This window comes from Lates calcarifer, linkage group LG17 (assembly GCF_001640805.2).
Source record: "Lates calcarifer isolate ASB-BC8 linkage group LG17, TLL_Latcal_v3, whole genome shotgun sequence".
Classification (NCBI taxonomy): Eukaryota; Metazoa; Chordata; class Actinopteri; family Centropomidae; genus Lates; species Lates calcarifer.
Genome location: NC_066849.1, coordinates 16,718,091 through 16,745,935, shown reverse-complemented (window position 1 = coordinate 16,745,935; position 27,845 = coordinate 16,718,091). Strand labels below are relative to the sequence as shown.

Genomic DNA, 27,845 nt, shown 5'->3' with positions numbered 1-27,845 from the left:
ACTTTTAAAAGATGGCTTTTAAAAGGATTTCTTTCAGATATAACAAAGATAGAGGAAAGAGAGTTTGGGCCAAGGATATTGATGGTGAAGGTAGTAGATGCTTGAGATGGTATCTTAAGGAAAGGAGAGTCCGACATCCAGTAGGGAAAGAAAAAGTGGGAGGAGACAAAGAGACTGCCAGATCTTAAAGACAATAAAAACAGAGACAGCTCTGGTGGAACAATTAAACTAAGTCTGCAATGATGCCTGTGATCTATTTTGGCCTCAGCACAAATATGAACCCCCTTTCCCTCAAACACACACTCCAGTGTGACATCCACAAGACACATGAAGAATATATCTAGATCAATTTAAGGGGGTACCATAAATGATGTAACTCATTTTTATGTGAAGCGCTGGTGACCGAGGTCCCATCTCAGAACAGTTGGAAGGACAGTCATAAAAGGTTTTACTGCTGGCATGCAACTCAATTGGGGGACAATTAGAAGTGAGGTAACGAGAGAGACCCATGTCCCGGCTCAAGGCGGATACTCACAGCAGCTCCGGCAAGAGATTGCTACCTCAACATCAAACAGTCTGACAGCTTTGAGAAGTGGTCCCTCTTAGTTTTTAATTGGACTCATAAAGGAAATATGGAGTTTATCCTAATTAGGCTGCAGCCTGTGAGTGTGTGTGTGTGTGTGTGTGTGTGTGTGTGAAATGGTGAGAGCAAATTAAAGAGATCGGTTTAGCAAGAAACAGGGAACATGTGAGCATGAGAGAGATTACAAGAAACATTGTATGTGTATAAGACAGACAGCACATGTGTGTGTGTGTGTACAAACATGCCTGCCTGGCTCTGTGATGTGTTATAATTGTGCATGGTTTGTTATGTCTGACTTCAGACCTACAAGTTATGACATGGAAAAAAGTAAAATTGCAGTAAACTCATATCCAGGCTCATAGCTCCAGTTTTACTGTGTGCATTGAAGCATATATTGCATTTGACATCATGTCATCAAAAAATGCTTTCATGGGCACACTGTGACCACATCAAATATTTGCTTATGGCTGTTGGTTTCCTAACCTTCACCCTTTTTCTTGCTCTCTTAGCAACATCACAAATACAAAGTTTTGACTCACCTGCGCGGCAACATCCAGTGAGGAGAATTAAGTTTATCAACACTATCATCTTGCCTCTGAGCTTTAAAACCTCTTCAGCTGTCAGTTCTCTTTCCCAACAACGTTACAGCTCTCTCCTTCCTCTTCTTGGGACTCCACTTCTTCTTCTTCTTCTGCTTCTCCTGCTTTCTTCAGTCTGTGAATGCCTACAGAATTACAATCTCATTCTTACACTGTAAGTCCTTCTGCAACAATGGCTGGCAAAGTTTCTCTCCTTCAAGGTATCCAGAGAGGTTATAAATGAATGATGGAAAACAAAGTTATTTTCTTTCCACTACTACCATTTTGTAGCCTTGGCTTGCATCTTTTGTTTGAGACAGAGGCAGCAGGGGGGGTGGGTGAAACACACTTATTTGGACACACACACACACACACACATATCTGCACCACCAGCAGCACTCACCTTTTTACCAGTTTGCGTCAGAAACATCCATCAAATCAGAGAGCGGACCCATTTCCCTCCCCGCGCTGCCCATCTTTTTCCTCCACAATGCATCGAATGAAAGGGTATGTCTCTCTTGGCCCTTTGTGGACAACATGTCTGTCAGCAGCTCACACAGGTTCAGGCTTTGTAGTCTGCTGCAGGAAATGTATGAATTGGTTTTAGAGGAGTCAAAGCTGGGGCAAAGGGTTTAAGGAATGCAGAGAAATAAACAAGTGTGTGTATGGAGCACATTACAAACACAGGCATATAAATAGAAAATAAACTTGTACTAATTAGCTAAATGTTGACTGAAAACCAGGGTTATGCAGGAAGACAGACAGCATGGAAATCCAAAGAGATACATTTATATTCTGGATGGTCGAGCGTGGTCTGATGGGAGAAAACAAGAGTTTTACCTGCCTCACATTCCTCGCCTCCCACTCAACTAAGCACTCTGCTTACCCTAGATCTCCTCCACATCAAAGAGCTCTCATTACAGAAGCCATCACACATGCACAGAAAGATTCAGGGAGGGAGAATGAGAGAGCCGGGAGGGAGTAAGGGAGGTGGGGTGGGGTGGGAAAGCAGAGGTGTGGGGGTGGGGAGGAGGGTTGAGTGAGGGAGAGCAACCGCACTCCTACAGCATACAGAAGTATCATTGAAAACAAATCAATTCCAGCTGCTATTTGCCTCACCTGGCAAGACCTTGGACAAGACCAGGCAGAAACACAAGAAATAGCCTAACATTTGCCAAAGAACAATGTGTGAAAAGACTCCCAAGTCAGGTTTTATTGTAGTCGGGGTGAAAGTAAATGAAAAGCCAAGAAAATGAATGCTAATAAATGAAGGAGTGTGGTGGAACAGCATAAATTTCTTACTCTGTCTTACTCTTCTTCCTCAAACCTTTTGTTTTTCCTTCTGAAAGGAAGCCAAAGAGAGTTCCCTTTTCCCTGCACAGGCCACCCAGGCGTGATGCTCATGCTTGTGGGAGAAACGTTGTGTCAGGTGGTGAGGTAAGGAGACTCCGCGGCTGGCGCTTGAGGTCAGACGTAGGTTTATTTTCCTAGGCAGGCCTCTGTCCAAAAACATCCTCGGCAGCGTCCTCAGTGTCCGCCAGGTGCTGACCAGACAGAGCCTGTTAAGCAGAGCAAAGGAGAATCACTGTGAGATGGACTGCATCTTTCATTCTGCTAGTTTGGAGCTACTGTATTCATTTACATTTACAAATTGGGCATTCAGGTCACATATTCATGCATGGATTACCAATAAACCATGCGGCTGACCTTTCTTGGGGACCACACTGGACCACCCAGGGGACTGCATGCACTTTAGGTAAATTTGTAATTCACATGGTTTTAAGAAACGCTTCAATGATGACCTGGAGGCACCGCAACAGCAGTAACCTTTTTCCCTCTGCTGCAGTCCAAACTTGTGTCATAGCCTTGACCAACAGAATCATTTTCTCACTAGATATTTGTAATGTTACTGTTGGTACAATGTGAAATGATGAGAACTTGTGTAATCAGAACGCTGGACGTCCTCCTGCAGTTATCCAGGCATCTCAACCTTCATTGATCCAGAATAAATGTTACGGAGGCAACATATATGTCCCAGCATTATGTTTTTTTGTTTGTTTTCTGTATGTTTGTTAAATGTTAACTGTTTTTATTTGCAACTTTCTGCACTGATTACTCACCAAGGGCAACATGATGGAAATGTGGGTCTGACATTTAGTTGGACCAAATCATCTTGAGATGTTTTAAGTCTCAAGATGATTTGGATGGACTAAGAGCTTGTTTTTTTTTGTTTTTGTTTTTTGTTTTTTTAAATACAGTTGATCACCTGACTTTTCCTTTAAAGCCATATTTTTGGTTTTCAATGTCATACCTCAACAAGTATTGGATGAACTGCCATTAGATTTGGTACTAACATTGATTGTGCCCAGAAGATGAACCTATGTTGATGATACACTGACTTTTCTTGTGGCACCCCTAGCAAGTCAGAGTTTTCATTTATCCCTCAATATAATTCAGTATCTACAAAATGGATTGGCACAATTTTTACAGACATTTGTAGTCCCCAGAAGATGAACCCTAATGACTTCAGTGATCCCCTGACTTTGAAATTGTCAAATTGAAAAGGTTCAAATTCTTGGTTTTGAGTCGAATGTATCAACATCTACTGGATGGATTGCTGTGAAATTTGGTACAAACATTCGTGTCCCCATCAGGGAGCTTAGCAAACGCCATTGTCGGAGACTAAATTTTTTATTGACAAATAATCACAAATGATGAAAAAATGACATTCCTATCATTTTTAACTGTAGTTTGTGATTAGTGCTAAACTAAATGTTGGCATGCTAATGTTCAAAATAACATGTTTTAGCATTTAGCTTGAAGCACAGCTGTACCTAAGTACAGTCTCACAGAACCACTGGCATGGGCTGCAGACTCTAAGTCTTGTTTTATTAATCTTTTGGGGGAGTGTTGCTTCTTTCACATAAAAAATTTGATAGATGAGTGAGCACGAAAGATTTCAACATCTTGCTCAAGAGACATGTCACAAAAAAGATTTTTTTTTCTATGGGAAACAAGTCCCTCATACTTAAACATCCTGCTGCCCCCAGACCCACTGTCCAGATGCTTGTTGGGCAAACATAAAACTGGGTGACAACAACATTATGGCTGGGAAAAGGTTCAAGGAACCACCAGAGTACTTTGTGTGAGGCCGCTGTTTGAAGCCGTTTCTTTGACGTGTGTTTGTGGCATGAAGATGTGAATAATGACTATGAGTTCATGCTGGCAAACAAGGAAATACATTCTAGATTTTATTGACTGTGGAGCATCCCTGAGGAATACAGATTGTTTCAATCTTTTGTTTTCAAGTTTGTTCATAAACACATTGTCAAAACTTTATTAAAACCATTTTGGAAAGATTTGACCTTGGTGTGCAAAGGCCATGATTCACCTCAGTCTGAGAATTTCATAAATCCCATCATGGAGTGAGAACCAACCATATAATTACCAACCATATGTACCTAATGTGCTTTTTATTCATGTGTTTAAGTGTCTTTGTATTGTTCAGCAGCTTTCAGCATCTGACTTACTAAGTGGTTGTGTGACTAAGTAAGGGTTTGCTGTCCCAAAGAATTTCTCTCTGTCAAGCCCCTGCAGTGCCAGTATAATTGGTTGCATTGGAAATGTTTTGCATGCACTTCTGATTCCAGTCTAGAAAAATACCCACAAACTAAATAGAAGTGTCACATTTACACATTTATTCCCATCAAAGTTTTAAAAAGTTATGTTTTGTTTGTTTCCCCAGAAACAACAAATGTTTTCCTTTTGCAGTTGTTCAGTGACTCAAAGAGTGTCACTGAACAGAGACATTAATGTCTGTTTTAGACAGAAGATTTCACAAAATCTCTTATGAGGTACATGGTCAAAGGTGTGACATTTTAAATATAGTGGTGCTGGTTTTTATTGGAAATTTATTTCATTTACTTGGACATTACATTACATACAACTCTCCTTTGCTGTTTTTGTTATGTAACAGAAGGTAAATTAGAGGGGAGACATTGCAGACACGAGGCTCAGATAAGGATGAAAGGAAAATGGCAGCAGCATAGCAACTGAGGAATGTTTTACTACAGTCTCTTATCATTGTCAGGGAGCTTTTTATGATATGTGCAGAAAAGTTTGTGATCCAGCCTGTCAGCAGCTACCAATAAGGGCCCCCTTAAAGGCTAAATCCTTTTATTTTTTGTGACCATATAAATTTGAGGTATACTAATAGTTAGAGTTTAAAATATAGATGAAAAATCAGCAGTTAGTTTCTAAAGCAAAACTAGCAGTTTAGCCAGCTGACACTAGACTTGTTTCCATGCATTACAAAGTTGGCTCACTTTTAACTGAGCGAGTTAACTTGCTCCAGAGCATATTCAGCTCAGATGCTCAGATAGATCAAAATGTGTGAAACATCTACCTAACCATTCAGACTTTTTAACATGTTGAAACTGATGACCATATTGATACACCTCTACCTCCTTCTGTGAATGGGCACATACAGTATAGTCACTGAAAAAGTAAACCCGGGGTTAACACAAACAGTTAAAAACTAGCAGACTGCTTAGCCAGGACTGACAGAGAGGGACTTCGACAAGCCAGACAACCACAACTTGACATTAACTAAACTGAATTTAGAGCTTTTTGTGCCTATCAATCAGTTTTAGGTGGTGACAGCTCTCAGTACATTTGGGTCACAGACTGTGAATTTAAGACAAATGCAATAAAACTTTGAAGATGAGTAAGCTGAAGCATTGTTTTTAAGTGGAATGTTTATATTAGTTTATATTAGTGTGAGTGAAAACAGAATAAAAGAATGAAACTTGTGAAAGCACATCTGGAATACCAGTCTGGGATTACTCTGAGTAAACAGAGTGTGAATGTAATATGATATATACAGTAAATTAGTGGCCGGCGGAAGAGTCCTTCATCCCTCTCAGACTGGTGGCTGGTGGTATGCATTTCTTCCACTGTGTTGGTGTAGACAGTCAAATGACTAATATAAATGTTTTTAACTGTGTGAGTGTGTTGTGCAGTGTTCTGTCTTGGGCTTGAAACCTACTGTACATCCTGTGGATTCGCAAGCAACATTGTGTCATTTATCATTTTTGTGTCTATTCTGCCTTTTCCTCTGTGTACTGTAGCAGAAGTAGCAGCACATTCATTTCGACTAATAGTAAATGAATTGTTTTACAAGGGTTGTCTCTCAAAGGTCTTTTCTCTAAGTGCTCTTTGCACCTTCCAGTGGCTGAAAGGTGAATTTATTTTTTTTCTCTACAGCGAGGAAGTCCCCATGCAGCAAACAGTTGCACAGGTTTCTGCAAAATACTCTTTGTTTTAATCTCTCACCTGAGGCAATAAACTGACAGAGATAAAGAGATAAAGTAAGCTCCTTTGAACTGTATCTTAGCCTTGTTAAATAATTGATGCTTCTTAACAGCAAGCCCAGATATGAATAACTGAAGTTTGTTTTAAAAGCCTGGAGAAAGGCTTTACTTGAACTGGATCATTTTCAGATGAGACAGTTCACTGTGCTAAAGAAAATGTACAAGGAAAACACAACAATTGCAACTGAATATGTAACAAGAATCATCAAAACTAGACACCTTAAGGCTGATATGTCAGTCATAATAAAATTTCCGTTTATTGATCTCTGGGGAATTCCATTCTTGTGCAAATGGCAGTTTCATCACTTCAGTCATAGACAAAAGGTGAATTATACAACAAAAAAGGTATGGTAACAAAACAAAGGTGCTAAAAGTGCCACAAAGGTTTTCATTTTTTTTCAGGCCTCAAATATTTCAATGCAAAAAAAAAAAAAAAAAAAAAAAAAAACCTTCTTGAGGAAACCTATTCAATTTTGTAGGGGTCTGATGACAAAACTCGTGACAAAAAGTGCAAGTACATCTGGCAGTGGCTGAAAAAAAGAAGCATGTGACATATGTGTTTTTAAGCATGTGAGGCGACTACAAGAGCAGAAGAAAAAATAAGATGATGAGGTGTTATGGATCAAAGTCCTCTGGTTGAGTGGAACGTCAGAGCTGTGAGGCAGCTTATCGTGACGCATCATCTGATTAGGTAACAGTGACTGTACTAATTTCAGTTAATATTTTAATAAGTGAATTACAGTATGAATTCAGGCAGAATGGTCACTGAAGCAGATGGCATCATCAAAAGACCAAGATTTAGATTGTGTGTGTGTGTGTGTGTATTTGTGTGCACCACAGTCACAGACATGATGATGAGAGCATGTCTGGGGGCCCCGCATCTGTCGACATTTTCCATCTGCCAGTCTGACTCTGGTTGCCTTCAATTAACCCCTAAACTAAAACCACAACTGGCTTTACTGGGAAAGCAATCAAGCTATGGGCAAATATTACTTCTGAAAAATTCTTACCATTTTTTTAATCGAGTAAATTGATGCATGGAATTACTAAGAAGCAGGGAAGTTCAGGAGGAGCACACAATACACTTTAATGTGCACTCACTATGTGATGATCTTAACTTTTCCACAAACATTGCACCACTCTGCACCCATGTGGCAACTTAATACCCACAAATATACATAAGAGCATTTAGATTACACCAAAAGGTGTACACCAAAGCTAAACCAACTTATTAGGAGTTATTCAATTACAATTCACACATCATGCAATATGTATAAACATAAAGGAGAGTAGAACAGTTTGTTTCTTCACATTTACTCATACTAAACCCTGTATCCTTTGTTTCTAGGCCTGCGATTTTAACTGGATGAGTAATGAATGCAAAACAAGGACAAATTGTTGGAATATATATATATATACATACACACACACACACACACACACACACACACGTGTATATATATATATATATATATATATATATATATATATATATATATATATATACTATCAGTGCCTTCTTTAATCAAGCGCAATCTACTGCTCTAAACTCCAGTCCAGTTGGTGGCGATGATGCATCAGTAATCCGGTTTTGGTGGGAACACAGCAAGACGAAGGAACTCAGTAATTCCTCAACAAATGTTCCTAGCCGACGGTATTTTGAGGTAGGACTCGTGGAGATTTGGTCGATTCGCGCTTTAACTACAATCAGTTCCATACCTTTTCGGCTTTACCGTTGAAAATACAATGGCTGTTCCAGGTAGAGTTTAGTAATATACACAAGTGTATGTTTTCAAATGTATCGCCCATGTCGTTTACTTTGGAGAGCTTATGGCCACGAGAGCGATGATATGGTTAAACAAAGTGGCGCTGATCTTAATGTTAGCCTAATATCTTCTAAATAATCGGTATCTTCACCCTCTAACGACACAACTGTCTCACACATGCCGGTTGGTTAGATTGTACTGTATTTATTTATTCATAGATGTCATCTGTGGTGCTGTAACACATACGGAAGTTAATAAGCAGTAGCTCATATGTTTCTGTGTCTCTGTGAACTTTTAGCGACTTAAAACAGTGTAGCTTCTCACAGTGAAGAGTCTGTTTGTAGTTAGTTGGAGTAAATATGAAGTAAAATGGAGCCTCGCATATTCTAAAACAGGTCGCATTACATGTTATCTACATACCTGATGATATTGCGTGATATTAATATAAATATCTTAAGTCCTTAAAACTTTTCCATTTGACTACATATAGGTTATTAAACGTATAGCCTTGTTATTGGACATCCATATGTGTATGTTTACAAACACTTATTTACTGCAAACAATTAAAAGATCTCTCTTTGTCTTACAGGTCCTAACAAGGACAACATCAGAGCTGGGTGCAAGAAGTGTGGATATCGTAAGTAAAGCTTTACCCTCAAGTTGTATCGGAAGTTAAAGTAGGAGGTTTTGTGTGTGTGTGTGTGTGTGTGTTGCTATGAGTCCCTCTATGAACCTGGACAAATGTAGGTTTGTTGGAGCCTATTTTAAAGCTTACGACCACATTTAATCCAGACACATTGCTGGCAATTGCTAATAGTAAAATTATGTTGAACAATACCAGCAAGACACTTATTCATATTTCCTCACAGCAGTTGCTAGGTTTAATGTTATGATTCCGTAAAAGATTCCTGCTTCACTATTTGTTCATCCACCACCCCCCCCACCCAGCGGGTCACCTGACATTTGAGTGCCGAAACTTTGTCAGAGTTGACCCCCAGAAAGACATCGTTCTGGACGTAAGCAGCACCAGCAGTGAGGAGAGTGAGGACGACGTACCTACATCTCAGCGCAATGAGAAGCTTGGGCGAAGTGGCCAGCATCAAAGAGGTAAGGAATATGATCCCCTTGAAGTACTATAAAGCGCTGTCATGTTTGGCATACGATCTCTTCAAAGGACAAGGTAAATACTTAGACCTGTCAAACTCTGGATTTTGGTGATTGTACATAGAGGATATAGCAACAGTAGCCTCAAGTTTAAGCCTCAATTTACTACTTATTAGACATACTTTCTCAGGTGTTGAGTTACTTGGGTTTTTTTTGAGTAGCTACTATTACATTAACTAACATAACTTAACATTACATAACTTGACTGGCTGCCTGTCTTCACATTTTGTGCGTTAGGTTCCGATGATGATGATGATGACAGAAAAGAGAAGTACAAATGGAAGAAGAGCAGAGACAGAAAGTCAAGAAAGAGGTAACTTTTTTTGTATTTTATTTTGGTCACCAAATAAAGTTAGTGTTAGTTAAATTAGTTTTTTGTTTTTATTTGTCAGGTTTTCCACCCTTCAGTCATTTTGCTTTTTATTTTTTTACTCCCAAGATCCTGTTCATCATCGCATGATGAGGACACTACAAAGAAGAAAAAGAAACGCAACCGGTCCCACTCCTCATCTGATCAAGAGGAGAGGAAGAAGAAAAAGAAACTGAAAGGTCACAAGAAGAAAAGCAAAAAGAACAAAAAGGAGCATGGGAAGCATCACAAAAAGAGACAGAAGAAAAGAAAGCATGAATCATCTTCTTCTTCTTCAGGCTCCAGTGAGTCATCAGACAGTGACTGAGACAACTTGACTGTGCAGTGTCTGGAGGTCCAGAATTCTTAATTAATTCTGCAGTCCATGAGAAGTGTGTTTTACAGACACTGTGTAAATAAGGCACGCTGTTTTGTACCATATGAAAGTTAAAAAAGAATCCAACATGCAGAGGGACTTGAATACGTAAATCAGTGCACAACAGCGCACAGAGTACACTAGACACTGCTGTACAGTTTCCACCATCATGCTAATGAAAAATCTGTTTTTGGTTCTTCTTTAGTTGAGGCAGCTTAGAAACACGTACAAAGCCAGGGAACATGTTATATAGTTTCTTTGCTGCACTCCAGAGTTAACATCAGTACAGACCCACTTTCATTTCACATTTGACAGTGTTTGTGCAGAATAATGTGTACATTTTTTCAAGTCCAATCAAGGAATTTAGGAAAAAGTCTGGATATATTCAGTATAAATAATTGCTGTAATAAGTCAAGCTGATGTTCTAAGTTTCTGGATGATGTACTTTTGTTTTTGTGTCTCTCATACACTTTGCTTTAATCCCTCCCTCTCTTAAATTCTACCAAAAACATTTTAAAAGGTCAAACACGTATGTAAGATATGATCCCACTCTCCAAAATCTGCAGTTGACTGGGGATAATGGCCAAGGATCACAATGACTAATAGCTGTAGCTGACTTACTGGCAACTATTAACAACAATCAGCCCATTATTTCAGTTGAACTACTGACTGACATCAGATGACAAAAAAGAGGCTGTGTCTTCTTTTTGTAAGATGTTAAGACTCTACTTTTACTCAGATGGTTTTATAGCACAGTGAAACTCCTGGCGATTCCTGGTAAGACAATGTGGCTGCTAGTGATGTGAATGAATCTTGTCATTTAACCAACCCCACCTTGTTGAAACTATGACGTTTTAAGTGCTCATTCCAAAACATTTATGAGTGGCAGTTTTGGGAACTGTCTTTAACTGAGCCTCTTATACAGTTTGTTTATTTCATATTCATCATTTGCCATTGCTTCAGTCTGCCTGTTTTCATTCTCCCCAGTGAGTGTTTTTTATTTTAATAAATGTATATTTGTATCAAACTGTTACTTAATTTAGTGTTTAAATCGCTCATAATTGTGTCATTACAAGAAGAGACCAAGCAGAAAGCCATCATGGTAATTATGATGCTAGAGAGGTCTATTAACTTACAGATACAGTCATCTTTCCTGTAGAGGGCAGCAACACACCTAAAATGTGTTAAAAACCTGACTGAGGTCTCATGAATGAGTGAGAAATAATGATCCTAAAAATGATACACATTGTCCAAGAAGTTTAATATAATTCATATACACCAAGTAGCTGTATTAGACTGTAGGAAAAATAAAAGTATGCCCTCAACCAACACCATCTTGATTGTTCTCTCCAGTCTTAATGAGGAAAACATTTGTAATTCTCTGCATTTATTGAAACTAAATTATAAAGGAGATAAAACAGTAAGGGCAAACAGGCATAATAAAAAAAAGATGTTATTTTTAAACAATGCGTGTATTTTAAAATAATTTCAAAATAGCAAAAACTGCCATCTGTCTCCACTCACTCTAAGTATCTTTACTCCACCTAGTGGTAATGTTGTGAACACTCAGAGGCTGAGCTGAATCCCCTCATGTTGCTGCCCCCATTGTTGATGATAAAGAGCAAAGGAGAAAGACAGAAACATCCTGACACTTGTTTGATTTGCCAGATAATCAAGAATAGACAGAAGCTGCTGAGTAACAAGTCTTTTTTGGCAGAGGTGTCAAACATCAATCTCACTTAATAAAATAAATGTTCTGAGGGTATTTAACAAACAGAGGTAGTCTCACATGGAGATCCAACACACCTACACATTCTACTGTATAAATATGATGTATATACACGTGCAAGACATGTGCATAAACATGTTATAAAACGCTCACACATAAACTTTTAGATTCAGAACAGTGTCCACACATTTCATAAACATTTTTTAAATTAATTCTAAGGGCTGATGAATTCACCTACACACTCAAACCTTCCTGTTGAAACCTGCCAGAGAGAAACACCACAAAGCTCTGCTCAGTTTTCCAGGTTTCAGGGGCAGCACTGCTCAAGGTGAGCCAGGGGAGGACAAACTGTCAACAGGCCGCTGGAGCTGGACCACCTCCTCTGGGGACCTACGCATGCAGCTGTGGGCCAAGGCACCATGGTGGCCCACAGGCAGGTGCAGCAAACCACATGAGGCATAATTTTTGCTCTCATCTTTCTACCTCCATGGCCTAAATATCAGTCCCCGCCAAGACATGAAGCAGCAAAAAGAGCCACAGAAGCTTACAAACCAAGGATTTTTGGAAGCCCTTGTACTTTGTCGGATCTGGGCTGTGTGACAGGTGTTTATAATAGCACCATTAATTTCACTTTGCCTTGGGGAAGGGGATATCTTTTTAAACATCTGCAACATCCTGACAGCTACATGCATGGCTGCTGATCAGAGCCTGGCATTATGACAAGACATATCCTGCTCCTTTATCTTATCTACGTCCAGAGGGGAGATAATTTTATATATTTATTTTTTTTTGAACATTGAAATGCCGCCGACAACTAGGTGAAGACAGTCAAGTAGTCAATTAAGTTTCTGGGAATTAGGAATTTGTGATGTATGATTCCTGTGGGGGCAGCTGAGATGATGGATTTGCAATTTGAGACCATGCCCTCAATTTATCTTCACAGAAAACGCTTTGTTTGGAGAAGATCTCATTAGTTAGCAAGTTGCAACAATTGCCACCGCCATGGCTGAACAAAAAAAAAGAGCACCAACTAGCTAACAGAGGCACTTACTCACTTTCCCCCTTGAGTAAGATGTGAAGATGGACACCACTACTAAGTTCGTACTCTAAATTTCAAGGTCCTACCTACAGACAGTTAGCTTAGCTTAGCATAACAACTTGAAATAGGGGCAAACAGCTAGCCTGGTTCTGTCCAAAGGCAAAAAAACATCTGCCTGCAAGCGCCTCTAAAACTAGTCTGTAAAAAAAATAAATAAAAGCAACCTGCCTGTTGTGGTTTTACAGTTGGCGTGCCAGTCTAATTTTTGGACCAGGAGCAGTGACTCCAGAAAGTCACTGCACCCCACCAAGAAATAGTCCTATAGCTTAATATTTAATGTACAAAACTAACTTGATTTGATCTCGTCATCTAACCTCTAAGATGTAATGCAGAAACACCACAGCAATGAATACAAAACCTACTAACCTAAAGAGGTTAAAATAAAAATGAATATTGCTTCATCATTAAAATGTCCATGTTGTAAAGTATGTTTGTATGTATGTATAAGCATTAATTATTTTCATTCTGAAATAATAGTACTATTTTATGCATGCTGTACAACACATTAATACTGTGCATATGCTTAATAAACTTGAATTAGGCCCTTGTAAAGTGTTGACAAAAGAAACTTGGAGTGTGTGAAACTTCATAATTGCCCAGATGGTAAGAGGACAACTCGATACAGAGGAGCAAATGAAGTCGGAGTGCTGCCATGTGCAGCCACACTGAGCAAACCATATGCTGTTTGCATAAGACAACAACAAGGTTTTCCTCTTTTCATCAGCTCATTGGCTTTTATTGAGCCTGTTGGGCTGTAGGAAAGTGGAGAGCAAATGGTTCTCCACTGAGCCATTTAAATGAAAATGAGATGGTCAAAGTCATCTTTTAGAGAGTTTAGCGTTGGAAGAATGGCGATTGAGCCTCCGTGTAAGCATCTTTAAGGCACTGATCACAAACTTAGTGCAAATCCTTTTTGCAAAATGGCTGACCAGAATGACTATACCATAGGGGTAAATGATCTCTCATTAACATAAGGTGTGTTTTTCAATTTGTTTATATAACTTTAGCAGCTCAGTTTCAGGCTTGTGTGGGCGGCCTGGTAGCCTCTGTGCTGATGTCTGTTTTTAACCTTTCTTGGGGATTTGAGCACACATGCTCTTTTTTTCCAGCAACGCCCTACTTCAACATTCACACAGTTACATTCATCCAACCTGGGAGCGGCCCAGTGCAACCACAGTCTCTTACTGAAGCCAGTGCACAGCTCCACTGGAGATACAGTTAAATGCTTGGCTCAAAGGCACCTCAGTGGATAGAGCATAACTCATTCTGTTTTAGCACTTGCCCAGAGAATTCAAACCTGCAACCTTTTGGTTATGAGCCTGCCTCACTTAACCTTAACCTTAAGGCCACCACCACTACACAGCAAAGCATAATATCTTCCCAGAAATAAAATGAAAATCCCTTATGCTGCACTTTGGTGGGAACAACCCAAGCTGAGAGATGGCGCCGGTTTTGCGTCTGTAACCACTGTTGAAATATTATTTCAGAGGCTAGCCGTCCCCGCATCTTGGAGCGCAGCGAACAGAGCACTTGAAAAACGCATTAGGGCCAAGGGGCAAGTTGGAGTCTATACATTTGCTACCAATTTGGTTCCTGCATCTTAGATTTCGTTCCTTTCTTCCTCTCCTGGCCCTGAAACCAGGCCTAATGTAGTAAATAACCTCTAGGATAAATAGACAGCAGGCTACATGACCCCAGCCATCAAAAACGGAGGCTGTAATAAATACTACATGGCTTAACAGGAAGCGTGTTCAACATTCTCCCAAAACACTGCAGGGAAAGAAAACGAGGGGGGCGAACGGGGTGAGTCTCTGTTCACCGCTCTTTCTTTGGTCAAAAGTTTTTTCTTCCTGAGGTCTGTTATTACCGGCCTAGTTCCTGGGTTCCCATTCAGAGTGGAGCTTGTTCATATAAACCTTGAGGTTTTGAGGCATCGCTGGACTGACTGGGTGGCTTTCACCAGGGAATTAGCGCAGGGTCGCATTGGATCACGATCAGTAGGCCCTCTGCAGCTAACCTGTATTGGACCGGGCTGCTTGTGGAGGTGGTGGTGGTGAGGACAAGTTTCCTGGCTCCGGAATATGGGTCAGTCCGAACCCAGGATGTGTAGGCCCTGATCCTGTAAATCATGGATCCTTCTGATGCTTTTCTACTTAATGTACAACGTCTAAATCATTTTATTTAACCACTATTTTCCAGATTAGTCTTGATGAGATTGGGAATCTGTTCTACTTTAAGACCTAGCTTTTTTATAGCTGGAGGAAGTACTTTGTATAAAGTAGTTTCAGCCACATACTGTACAGCATGAAGACAGTTGTAAAGATAAAAGAGTCTGAGGCCACAGAGGACGTATTAAACCATTCAAATTGTATTTATGATAAGAGTTGTGTATGCAACATGATTTCTAGATCTTAATAATCTTTCTCTACATATTTATCTACATTTGCATTTTCATGCTTCAAAAAATCCAATTAAGTGAATAAACAGGGAGATGGTATTTAGCCTATACAGAGAACATTGCTTATGAAATAGTGTACCATTTCATGGTGTTTATTGCTTTTTCAGCACAGCGCATTCATCTCTCTTTTGAGCACACACCATAAAGATTCCATCTTTCTCTCTCCTCAAGTAATAAATAAAATTTGGTGGCTCCCATAATTCTTTGCTAAATCTTCATATGTCCATGACATGATTACTGGCACAACACTGTGTCACTACAGTAGTCTGAAGTCTTTATGTTTGTCGTCTTGTCATCTTTATGTTGCTTTAGTCAAGGTAATTCATCAGGTGCAAAACCTGTTTCTCATTGGTAATTGATTAAGTTGTCCCTGCACCATTATTTATTTTTTTTTTTTGCTAACTCCATGCAACTTCTATCTCTACAACTTGCTGCCTCTCACACTGGCAACCCATGTCAGCAGTTGTTTCATACCTCTGCATTCCCCTTTAATCTGTGTTGCTTTTTATTGTCTTTTTCCTTCTATGGAAGCTTTCAGAGAAGTTTGAGAGAGAAAAAGATTTCAGCACTAAAAACACAACACTCATCTCACTCTCAAAACAAATGATATAAGCAATCTCCATGCACCTTTTGGGGGTGATGTCTACAGTACACACACATAGACGCTCTTGACTTCTCTTGTCTCTTCCTCCTTTTCTGACCCAATCCATCTGTCCCACAGAGGTCCAGAAGGTGGCAGGAGTGACACTGCTGACAACTCACCAGCCGAAAAAAAAAAGAATACACAACCCACCCAGCAGCTTCAGCACCACAGAATCTTTCCTCTCTGCTCCTTGAATGACGATAGACGTTTTACATGTCCCCAACATCAGACATGTGGCTTTTTCAAAGACAAACGACATGGTGTCATCTCTGCGCCGGGCACATCTGCTCACTCTTACTCTGGTTTTAGTGTTCTTTCCACTGCACATTTATATGGAAAGTGTTTTGTGCCTTTGTTCTGTTCTGTTCTGTGGGGGGTTTCTGTCCCTTTGTTTGAAAGAGACATCAAACAGGGCCAGAGGGGCACATGATGGCTTGAACATGATCGAGGTGGTTATTTTTTGTTCTCTTACATTGTCACTAGCCTCAGCTCTCATTTTTCTTTTTTCTTTTTTCGTTTGATGGAAAACTTCATGAGACAGAAAAAAAGAAAACTGGCACGCATGTCATCAGTTTTCTCTGTTACATATGTTGACATGTATGTCCACAGCCTGTTGGTTGGTTATTTCAAGTGATGTTGAAGGTGTTTATCTTTATCTTGTCTTAGTTTAGTACTGATTTACATAAAGTCTTTGAAAGGGTTCTACAAAGAATATCTCTTTTTTTTTAGCACTCCCCACATATATTCTCAGCACATCATGATCTATTTTTTACTCATTTGGGAAAATGAACTGAGCTTGCTTTTTATATAGCAAATTCCAGCTTTATGTACTGCCCTCGAAGCTCCACTGCTCACTGACCCCAGCTGGAGCAGCTGCAGGGTTCAGTGCCTTGCTTAGCGGCACCTTAACTGTGGTTTTTAAGTGAGCAGAGCATGTTACTCATTTTCCCCAGACAGTTTCCCAGCTGGTACAGGGATACAAACCAGAAACCCTCTTGTCACAATGTTTCTTCTCTGTAGCAGTTCTCAAGAGTAGTTTTAAGTGCCTTGCTCAAGGCCATCTCAACAGTGGACAGATTTGAAACTAGCAGCTCTTCCACTTGTACCTGGAAATTGTTGAGGCTACCACTGTGCCTACTGACTGGAGATGTAATCAGTGTGTATTGAAATATTGCTGTTTCACAATTACACATTTGTGGAATGGCAGTCGACCTCATTCTTGGGTTCACAGAATAGAAAAAATAGGAACTAGAAATAGAAAAATAGGATTTTTCAGTTTTTTTAAGGTACTTAAAGGAATGTGACAATAACTCAAACTTCTAACCTCCCATCTTTTTCCATCCCCAGAAGAGTGCCCTCTGGTGGGCCTACATATCAAAACCCAACATTCACCCTTGATGACACTTCAGGTGTGTGAGGAGCATCTTGTTTTGTTCTGTTTTTTGAGCTCACATGTTTTCTCTGTATATGGCAGAGCGAGGGAACGGCAGATGCACCGATGAAGGTGAACAACTAAGCCACTGGGGGAAAATAAATATAAACATATAGATATTTAAATTCTGTCATGATCTACCTCGCACACCATACAAACTCTCAATGATATAAAGTCATGTCATATTACTGTTACTCAGAGGCTATATTCATAAATGGAAAAAGATATTAGCCTGACCATTTACCTGAAGGTAGAAGACCTTGTGAGCAGTGTTTTTTATGGTCAGCTTTTTCTGCTCTTTCATGACTGTACCAAATTGTTTCTTCTAAAGTGCGGTATCTGGCCCATAAACTGCCAAAAGTTCCCAAGGCAAAATGAGCAGACGTCTGTAATTGTCTAGGTGGTCGGGTGTGTGTATGTGTTTGCAAGACTGGAAAAGAGAAAAAGAGAAGATTGCAAAGAAAGGAGGAGGAGGAGAAGTCTATTAGCCAGTGGGTGAAAAGTAGGTCCTGTATGGTCAGTGTGGATGTGATTTAGCGTGGGGTTGCTAACGTTGCTAACATTTTATTCAAAGGATCAATTATTCATTCAGGCCCATGACAAGCTTAGCTTTTAATGCTGAACATCAATGCAGCTTAGTATTCTGGCAATTAATAGACAAATTTCGGGCTAATCGCTGTTTTTTTTTTCTTTGTAGTGTAACAGAGAGAACCTCTGCTGGAATATCCTCATGGTTCACACAGAGAGCTGGTTTTATCTTCAGCTTCATAGGGCTTTATGTCTCAACACTGGAAAATAGACTTTTAGACTTCTAGAGAAGAGCACAACTCCAATACCACCTGAACATGTCTCACAGCCTACATCACTGTCTTTATAGGGGTGTGAGGGAAAACAGGGGATACATTATTAATGAAAAGCACCCAAAACCAGGCCACCACTACCACTGTGTAGTTCACCCCCATTCATGGATTCAAGCATTTCAAGAGGGCAATAACAGTGTCACTACAAGGTTAATTCAGTAGATGTTCGTGAACTGTCCATCAGTTTTTGTTTAACTTCAACTCCATCTGTTGTGGAGCATTGTGTGATATAATCCTTTGGAACAGTTATTAAAAGCTACTGTTCTCAAGGTCAAGAATGAATTTCCAATCTCAAAAGTTTCCTCAGATATGACATTTGCATGTGTTTTGTTTTTCTCTCTTTTTCAGTTTTACATTTTACTGCAAAATGTCAGAGTATTGTCAACTGAAACATGTATTTAACATCTACTAGTTTATGTGACACCATGATATTCCAGGAAAAGGAGTATGGGAGGAGGTATTTTCCAAAAAGTACAAGCCAAATCCACTGTTTGTAACTGCCCTTCATAACAACAGATGGAAGTTTTCTCATCTGACATCTGTATCAGCAAGACGCAGTAACAAGTCACAGCTTTTGTGATCTTACACAGCTTTGGTAAAGGTTCGGTTAGGTTTATGCATAAGAACAACTTGGTAATGTTTAGGGAAAGATTATGGTTTGGGTTAAAATTGCTACTTGGCTATGGCTAAGGAAACAATGTTTGAGATAAAATGACAACTTCATTAAGGCTAGTGGACAGTCGTCATCATGGTCACCATAATAATAGGATTAAGGTCAGGGAACAATCGTGGTCATCGCAGAGAAAGAAAAAAGGAATTGAACAACTGACTCCCACGTTAAAATCCGACATTTTGTTGACCCATCCAACCACTGCAGCATCATCCCTCTGTGGATTTTGTAGCTCTATAACATCATATTACTTCCTCCTTTCTTACCGATTGGACAAGAGTCATAATTCCCATACTAAAAGGCTTTGCTGGCTTGAACGTCAGCATATGTTAAAACACAGATTATGTCATGGACTTTGAAAGTAAACAAGTGATAGCTATCGTATTTAAGAGCTACTATACTAAATTCTGTTGAAAATAGCTGCTTATGTTCAGAAATTACATTTTTTGTTTTAGACCTGGTTACTTGCCAGAGCAGAATACATTTAATTGTGCAATATCTTCTATTATGACATCCTGTTAACCTTTAATAAATACTAACAATGACAATTTTGTGCCAGCATAGCTCTTTAAGCGGGCCTTTGCCCACTCTTTCTTGAGGGCTTTTACACACCCTTGATTGAGGCTTTTGATCAGAGAAATCAGAAGCAGAAAGGCTGAATACAGCCCAGCACTTGCATTCAATACTTGTATGAGGTTTCTAATTGCCAGTGAGTAGCTCTCACCAACCTGTTTTTGTTTTATGTCAGAGTGAGAGTATTGTCATTTTTCATTCACGACTTCAAACGAAGGAGCATAGCCACAGAGACGGTGGTAACCAGAGATGTTTTCTCAGTAATTCCCTCTTGGATTTTGATATAACCACGCCTGCAGTGTATGGGAAAGGCAGTTCACTGCAACATAGAGAAAGGTAAAAGGAGAGTTAAAGAGACCGAGACAATGCAGAGAGCTGGAAGAAGAGTGCTTGAGAAGACTATAGCAAGAACTAATGAGAGTTAAAGCAGATGATGAAAAAAGAGATAATGCATTAAATAAGAGACAGAGAGTGACTGGGCTGAAAGTGATGGAGAGATGGTTTAATTAACTTGACAAAGTTCTGTCTCCAGGAATGACACACAGACAATGAAAATTCACATTTGACCCACTGCAAAACAAACAGACTCAATAACAAACTTGATAGATTAATACAAGATTTTATGGTTAATTATGTGGATGTACAATATAAGTAGTTGCAGTATTTGATCCTTTAGAACTATAACCACTTTTAGTGGTTGTTGTATTTTATATGTAACTCTGCTGGCAGTCAAGTTTCTGATTTTAGTAAACGAATAACATATAAGATGTGTAAGTCATGTCCACTGTTTATGTAAGTGTACTTATAGTATATTGCACAGGTAGGACTGGTGCATTTCTAACAATAAAAATTTGAAATTTGAAACAGAAGTTGTTGATATGTTCCTACCTGGTGTCTACATAAATAAGTCATGTGATTGTACTGAGCTTGTATTGCAGGTAATCAGACAGGTCTTAAGTGCAGAGAGGTTGTAGGAGAGGAACAGCAATGCAATTTCATAAATAAATTTCATTCCAAATCAACAATCTACCACACTTATTGCAGTAGACCTGAAGTGGGATGGCCAACTTATTCTCTAGGTATTATTTATATTTTATATATACTAATTGTTAGAATTATACATACACAAAAAAGTGCAGTGTCTAAATCTTCTAAATTTACTGTTCTGTTTTAGTAAATGCACGTTTTAGGTGAGGAATATTTGTAGTGAACTGAACAATACCTCTTTCATACATAACACAGTACTTGATAAATGACTGATAACAGTACATGATGTACAAAATACCTTTTTGGAACTTCTTTTCATGTAACAATGCCAAATGGGATTGATCCAGTTATAGTCCAGCTAGAGCTTGAACAGTATTTCTTCTAGAAGTAATTAGAGGCTTATTGGTAATACTTAATGACTATCATGAAGACATGAATCGTGCGCCTTATTTATGTTACGCTTTCGCAGATTAAAAATATCCACTTCTAACTGCCAAGTGTCATGTTTTTTCTTCCTCCTCTGTGGTGATTAAAGGGAAAACCACAGTGAGATGGATGTGAACCAAAAAACCTTCAAATGATTCAGCTCCTGACTTTTCCACTTCATGTGTCACCTGTCAGGAGACCTGAGAGAAAAGAATAACACTTATATCAGATTACCAGAAGCACTGTGCAAAGGTGGAAAAATATATATACAAATACCTCCTTACCTGACATTAATCTTGACTCGTTGTGCTAATAGTTATCAAACTATTGCTCTAACATGGAAGTGCGGGAGCTTGGATGTTCCGGTGCCAATTCAGTGCGGATGTGGAGAAAGTGTGGGTGGATGGCTATCAAAAGGCTGCCTTGCACGTAGTTGACCCACTTTGAGAAATGTAATGTAGTGTATCATTGATTGTATGATTGATTTTTTAATTTTTGTTTTGTTTAAGTTTGCAATAACTGAAGCTTAATGACTATATATGTCATTTGTCCCAACCTGACAAATGCGTCTCCTGAAATAGCGCCTCTATGGCAACAGGCGTACTGGACTTTTGTTGTCATGGTTATGATAATAAACATGTGGTTGAGCTTATGGGATACTCATGGTATGGTTAGGTTTAGGCACAAAAACTGCTTGAGACTGCAAGCTGGTTTACAAGAACTATTTAGTGCGATCTTTGTCGCTCTTTATACTACGTCACCTAACTTCCTCTTTTACTCCATCATATCTACTATGGCCGCTAGAGGTCACCTTACAATAAAACACAGCTTTGGGTTGTAATAAGCTGCTGTCACAGATGACTTATAGGGCTGTTTTTAGGGCAGGATAATCATACACTGTGAATACTTTATAGTCTTAAGATTTTTCTTGATTTAGATCAAAAGTAATAAAATCTAAACAAAGTATAACTGAATAGTTAACTGAATAAATGGAATACAAACAATCCTAGTGATTTAAAAAAAGTAGCAACCGTGTTTGATGACATGAGTGCTGTTCTCAAATCCTGGCGATGGCCAGAGCAATTTGATGAATAAAGGCAGAGAGAATATGAGTCACTTGTGTAATTCAGACAGGAGATGTTGAGTGATGCTGCTGTACGGACTGTTCTGAGCTGCAGGGGTTGTTTGTTTTGTGTGTATGCTGCCAGCGTACAGACTTTCAGTACCCTCAGCTGTCAGGGGTAACGGGTTCAATTGAGGATCTCTCTGCTTGAAGTCTATGCACTCTTTGGATAAAAGCATCCACCAAATTGACTTATTATACGAATTACGTTTAGCATCAGCAACAGTTGAGATGTTATCGCCAGTGAACTAATTTCACTGCTGTCAATTTGGAAGGTGGGTGGGCAGCTACAGGTATTTGTCAAGCTGGCCTGACAGCACTACAGGAGCCACATGTTTGTGCTAGATTTGTGTGTGTAGGCCATGGTCATTCATCAGTTCAGGGTGGGCCTGGTGCTGAAAGAAGCAGTGTTGAACTGCTTTGATTGATCTGCGCAGGAGATTGGTGGTGGCCTGGAGAGGGGCATGTCGTTCTCTGCTCTGGCTATGACCAATTATATCAGTGGGAGCTTTGAGTTATGCAGAAGTTAAAAAAAACAGCCTACTTCTCTTTCCCTGGGAAAAAGCAAGACCTGAATATCCAGCATAATTTTTACACTATGTCCGGTCATTTTTCATGTAATTCTTGTTGACTGTTACATAAGTTGCCTCCTGCCATTGGCTGCTTATACTACTGAAGGCCTGGGAAGAAAACCTGGAACTGAATTTTCTTTTATGTTGCTTGCTGTACTGTATTTCAATATATTATGTTGATTTGACTCAAATTCAAAGACTGTTCAGATGAGAAAAATTTTCATTTTTGAAAACAACAGCACCACAATTGATAATATGTGACAAAACACCAAAACTGTGTTCCTGTTCTCCTGTTCCTGCAAAAACAAGGAATGCATGCGCAAATACTGTATTGTATTCACAAAACTCATACAATCACCAAAATCACAAAATGATGTCTAAAAGAAAGACAATGAGCCAGAGCAATCATAAAATAATGTATTATCCTATAATCTCAAGCCTTTATATTGGGTAAGTTGATTTATGAGCTCTGCTTTGAAAATCTATTTTTAACAGTATGGACGCTTTACTGAGCAAATAGGGTAAATCTCATCAACAACAGTAAAATTATATTTGGTCTGCTACATTCAAATGCTTAAACTTTACCTCAGACCAAATGGACCAAACAAAAACATGACTAAGAGTCTAGATGTTAGCAGCTCTGTGAGGCTGTGCTTATGTTCACAACGGCAGCGCTAACATGCATCTTAATTTAGTGTGTTAGTATGCTAACATTTGCTAATTAGTAATAAACACAAAATCCAGCTGAGGTTGTTGGGAATGTCATTAGTTTTCCAAGTATGATAATAAACCAAAGTGTTAAAGTGGTAAATTGAAATTTTGAACTATTGTTGGTGCTGAAAGAAAACTGAGGATTCATCAAAGTTATTACGGTTCATCCTGAGGGGGACATATGTGTGTAGCAAATTTCATGGCAACCCATTCAACAGGTTTTGAGACATTTTAGTCAAAACCACAAATGTCAACCTGTAGGAGGCGCTAGACACGTCTGGGAATTGTAAGTCAATATGATACAAAGTCTAGGAACCATCATAGCAATTCATCCAGTAGTTAAGATTTTTCAGTCTGAACCAAAGAGGTGGAGCAGCCGACCCACACTTTGACATTACTATCCCAGGAGCCATACTACTATAATGTGGTACATGTAATCTGAGCAATTGTATCATCTGCCATGTGTCTGTACTATACTGTCTTTATGGTCTGTGGAGTCACTAAAAGCACTATATAGACACTTTGACTCTGGAGTGGCAGTTAAAAGTCTTGCCTCCACAAGCTTTATCAACGGCTTTTACAATTTCAGTGCTTTAGTTTTATGTGCGGCAGGTGTTGTTTATGTAATGTCTGACTGACAATGTGAACTGATGTAATTCTCCTTCTCCATTCTAGTCCTGTCACCATAGAGTCAGGAACTGCACCACAGTACAAGAAAGTGAAAAAAACTGGAGAAAAGGGGGAGGCAAGGTTGAATAATAGGACTAGGGTAATGGATGGCTGCTGTGTGTGTGTGTGTGTGTGTGTGTGTGTCTGAATGTGTGGACCCTCTGTAGCACCAGGTTGGCTGTCACCCCGCTGTCCTGATATTGTGCTGGCTGTCTGAGCAATGAGGGTCACTGCCAAAATGGACACACTCCTACACACTCCATTGCTCCTCAGCTTGACGTTTGCCCTTTGGGCCACACCGGACGACAACAAAAGTAACAAAGCAACAACACAATAAGTGAATTATATTTTGGGTGGAGGTTGATCCAAAAGCAGAATATATTGTTGATTCATCCTCTGAGACGTCAGTGTTTGGAAAAGGTCACGGTAATTGGAAACCAAGGCAGTCAACCTTGAGGTTTTTCCATATTCCTGCCTTCCCAAAATCAATTTAAACAACTTTAAATTGATGATGTCATTATTTTGACCACAGCAACAGTTTGATCTTCAGGAGTCATGCAGCCAACTCATACTTTGAGGAGAATTTTGTACTCAGCGAGGGGCACTTGAATCAAAAGATTAAATCTGTTTCCTTTGGACCCCCAGTCTGATAGATTGAAGTAGATTTCAAAGCAGCCGGGTGAGGGAATCATTTCCCTTCAGTGAGACTGAGCAAACTGAAAATCTGCATTACTTAGTTACAGTTTGACAGAATCTCTGATCTCAGTTCAGGTGGTGGGTACTGTTGTGACCTCTGTGCCAGTCAGTTGCAGTTCAAACAGAGGACATGAACCAAGCTGTAGTCACAGAACGGTACTGAGACAAAGCCAGCCAACTTCAGAAATTATAATTGGATGTATTCAGGACTGACCAGCAACAGCTAAACTTTGGCTTGACAAACATACTGTCAAGTCTTTCAATCAAATAACTCAAGAATTTATGTGAATATACCAATAGTTTCAAAGTTTAGTTTCTATTTGGTAAAAAAAATAAATAAATTTAGTGTACCTCATTAATAAAATGGTGTAAAGTTGTCTCACTACTTAAAAAAACTCCAAATATAAGTGGGTGTTTTGGCAATTTTATAAGATAAAATAGATTTAGAAATGGCCTTTTTTATTTGATGGGCTCAATTCAATAAAATTCTGTGTAATAATTGTGAATAATGAGGTAAAGAGTCATCTATCAACACTGACTCTCCTGGATACACCTACGTAATTTGGAGGCTGTTCTCTATTGGGTTTTGGGCTCCTGAAATATTTGAAGCCACTGTCCTTTGTGCTGTCTTCCCATTCTAATTCACAATCAGCAGGATGCTCACAATGGCTTTCAAAAAACTACTTACATTAATTTCCATTAAGGACTCAAAGTCTGTGATATTCCCTTTTCAAACAAAGACAGATGAGTCATATTTTAGGCCATTGTGACTGAAGGGGACTAGAGCACATTAAAGTCAAACACTGACTGCAACCCCAAACAATGACTTCATCAAGGGAAGGAGGTGGTGGATGGCTGCTCTGTGATATTACATCAATGTCAACAGGTCTGATTAAATGTTGGTTCCTTTTTTTTGAAGCAGGTGAAAACTATAATAACTAATAACTATAATAATAAAATAAGATAACAAGTCATCATGCTATATACCACTACAAACAAGCACAAAGTGGTAAGACCAAGCAAAGTCAGAGGCCTAAAAGCAATATAAGTATTTTAAAGAAACTGTAGCAGGTATTCATTAAAAAAAAGGAAAAAAAACTGTTAGGTATGAAGAGTTTGGGATTCCAAATGTAGAGAAACTAATAGGAAATTGTACCAAAAGGTGCCCACTGTGGCATGGAAGAGCTAATTACCGCAAAATAACCAGCAATTAACTTTGTTAATAGTCCATTTATATCCACACAAACCTGACTGTCCTTTCTCAATATAACTTCAAAGCAACACAGTGGTTGAGTAGGGATTTTTTGCATGGAGCACTGGTGCTGAAGAACAGCTCCACACTGCCCACTGGCCTCTAGCACACTGGGCCGGTCAGATCCTTTGAGCAGGCTATTTCAATACTGAATAGTCATGACATAAAAGTAAGGAAAACTCAGAAATTCAGAAATGGTCAGGCAACATCATCAAACAAAATTGGGTCAGAAATGCAAAGTATATAAGCGATAACAGTTTTTAACATGCAAGTGTTTTGAGGTGTTTTTTTTCCCCCTGAAGGTTCTCACAAGTAAAACCCTACTTTGGCCCAGACTAGAGTTGCTGTAGTTGGGTCAAAGTCTTTTCACAAGCATCTGGGCTGGAGTCCAAAGCTAAAACGCCCCTCCCCCTCCTTTGCAATTTTTATGTGCAGGAGCTTTTAAACAAAGCTCTTGGAATATGTTTTTTTATACAAGGTTATGCACTTTAATTGCCTTTCCTGGATTGCTGCTCCATGATTTTTGGTTTCCAAACAGTAACAGGCGTGTTCATTATTGTATTTGTATACTCAGGATGAGTTAATTGCGTCAGTCTTTCTCCCACGCTCTCTAAACCTTTTAAAGTGAGCTTAATGTTACAGGAATCAGAGATGTTCACAAGAACAGCTAAAGTTTGCCACAATTAAGCCTCTTTATACTGTATCAATGTGATGAAAATTGATGCATAAAATTCATTCCTCTTTCAGTAATGGCTTCACGTTTGATGACATGGTAATATTGAAGTTAAAGCAAAAACATTAAAGCAGCACTCACAAACAGGTGTTAACCCCTTCAACAGTTACCTATGATGTCAACAGACTACAAAACCAACAGGATGATAACGCATTCAGAAATTCTAGTGGCATCACAAATATAACCTCACTTGCCAGCATCTACTATTGTCGTCAGAGATTCAGACACCTAATTGGGTATTGGATTGAGCAACCCCCCCTCACTGACAATACCAACCCCCAGACTCCAACCACTAAGCACAAACCCCTTCATCTCATTAACCTGGGGCCTCTGTTTTCATCATGAAGTCAATATCTGTCCAGCTTTCCACCTTCACTGCCAAAGAACAAAGGCATTTCCATTACTGCCCTGGGAAAGTGAACAATTATTTGGGCATCAGAAACACACATAGTTGTGTAATGTAAGAAACACTTAAGGCTTTGGGAACTTTTTGTATTCAAGGTGTATGTCTGTGTCATTTTTACTTGAATATAAATGTGAGATTCTGCAATACTTTGTTACAATCGTGGGAATAATTTATCAATTCAAATGTGAAATTTCTGGACTTATGTTCTCTCTGTCTTTGAACGTATTCTGCATCCTTACCCTCATATCTTTTATCCTCTTTCTTTATCACACTACAGAGGGACAGAAGAAGCCAACAAGCTAAAGATGTCCAGGGATTTCCATCTTGGTGAGGAGATGATGCTGATGCCCTTGTAAAATCCCCTTATGTGATAAGTGACGTTATTAGTTATGTTATGATGGCTGCTCAGTCTAACGGATGTAGTTATATAGCAGTGCACTCATCAAGAGTTCACTGTCTAATTATAGCAGTGTATTACCATGACTGTCCTCTGGAAACGATGGGTGATTCCCAAATGCTGTCCCACCATTAGCAGCATCAAATTAGCCTGCTAGCTCTTAGCCAAACATAAATCCCCATGTGAGCGGCCCAAGTTGAGAATGAGAAAGCAAACCATTC

At 39.2% G+C, this 27,845-nt stretch overlaps 1 protein-coding gene across 1 annotated transcript; it reads left to right on the top strand.

The window, feature by feature from the left end:
- The first annotated feature begins 8,173 nt into the window (after window positions 1-8,173).
- Window positions 8,174-11,215, top strand: srek1ip1 (SREK1-interacting protein 1). The gene is made up of 5 exons (XM_018673064.2): window positions 8,174-8,292; window positions 8,889-8,936; window positions 9,248-9,406; window positions 9,701-9,776; window positions 9,903-11,215. Exons 1-5 carry the CDS (start codon window positions 8,280-8,282, stop codon window positions 10,138-10,140), a joined length of 534 nt encoding a protein of 177 aa, XP_018528580.1. The 5' UTR covers window positions 8,174-8,279; the 3' UTR covers window positions 10,141-11,215.
- Window positions 11,216-27,845: the final 16,630 nt, after the last annotated feature.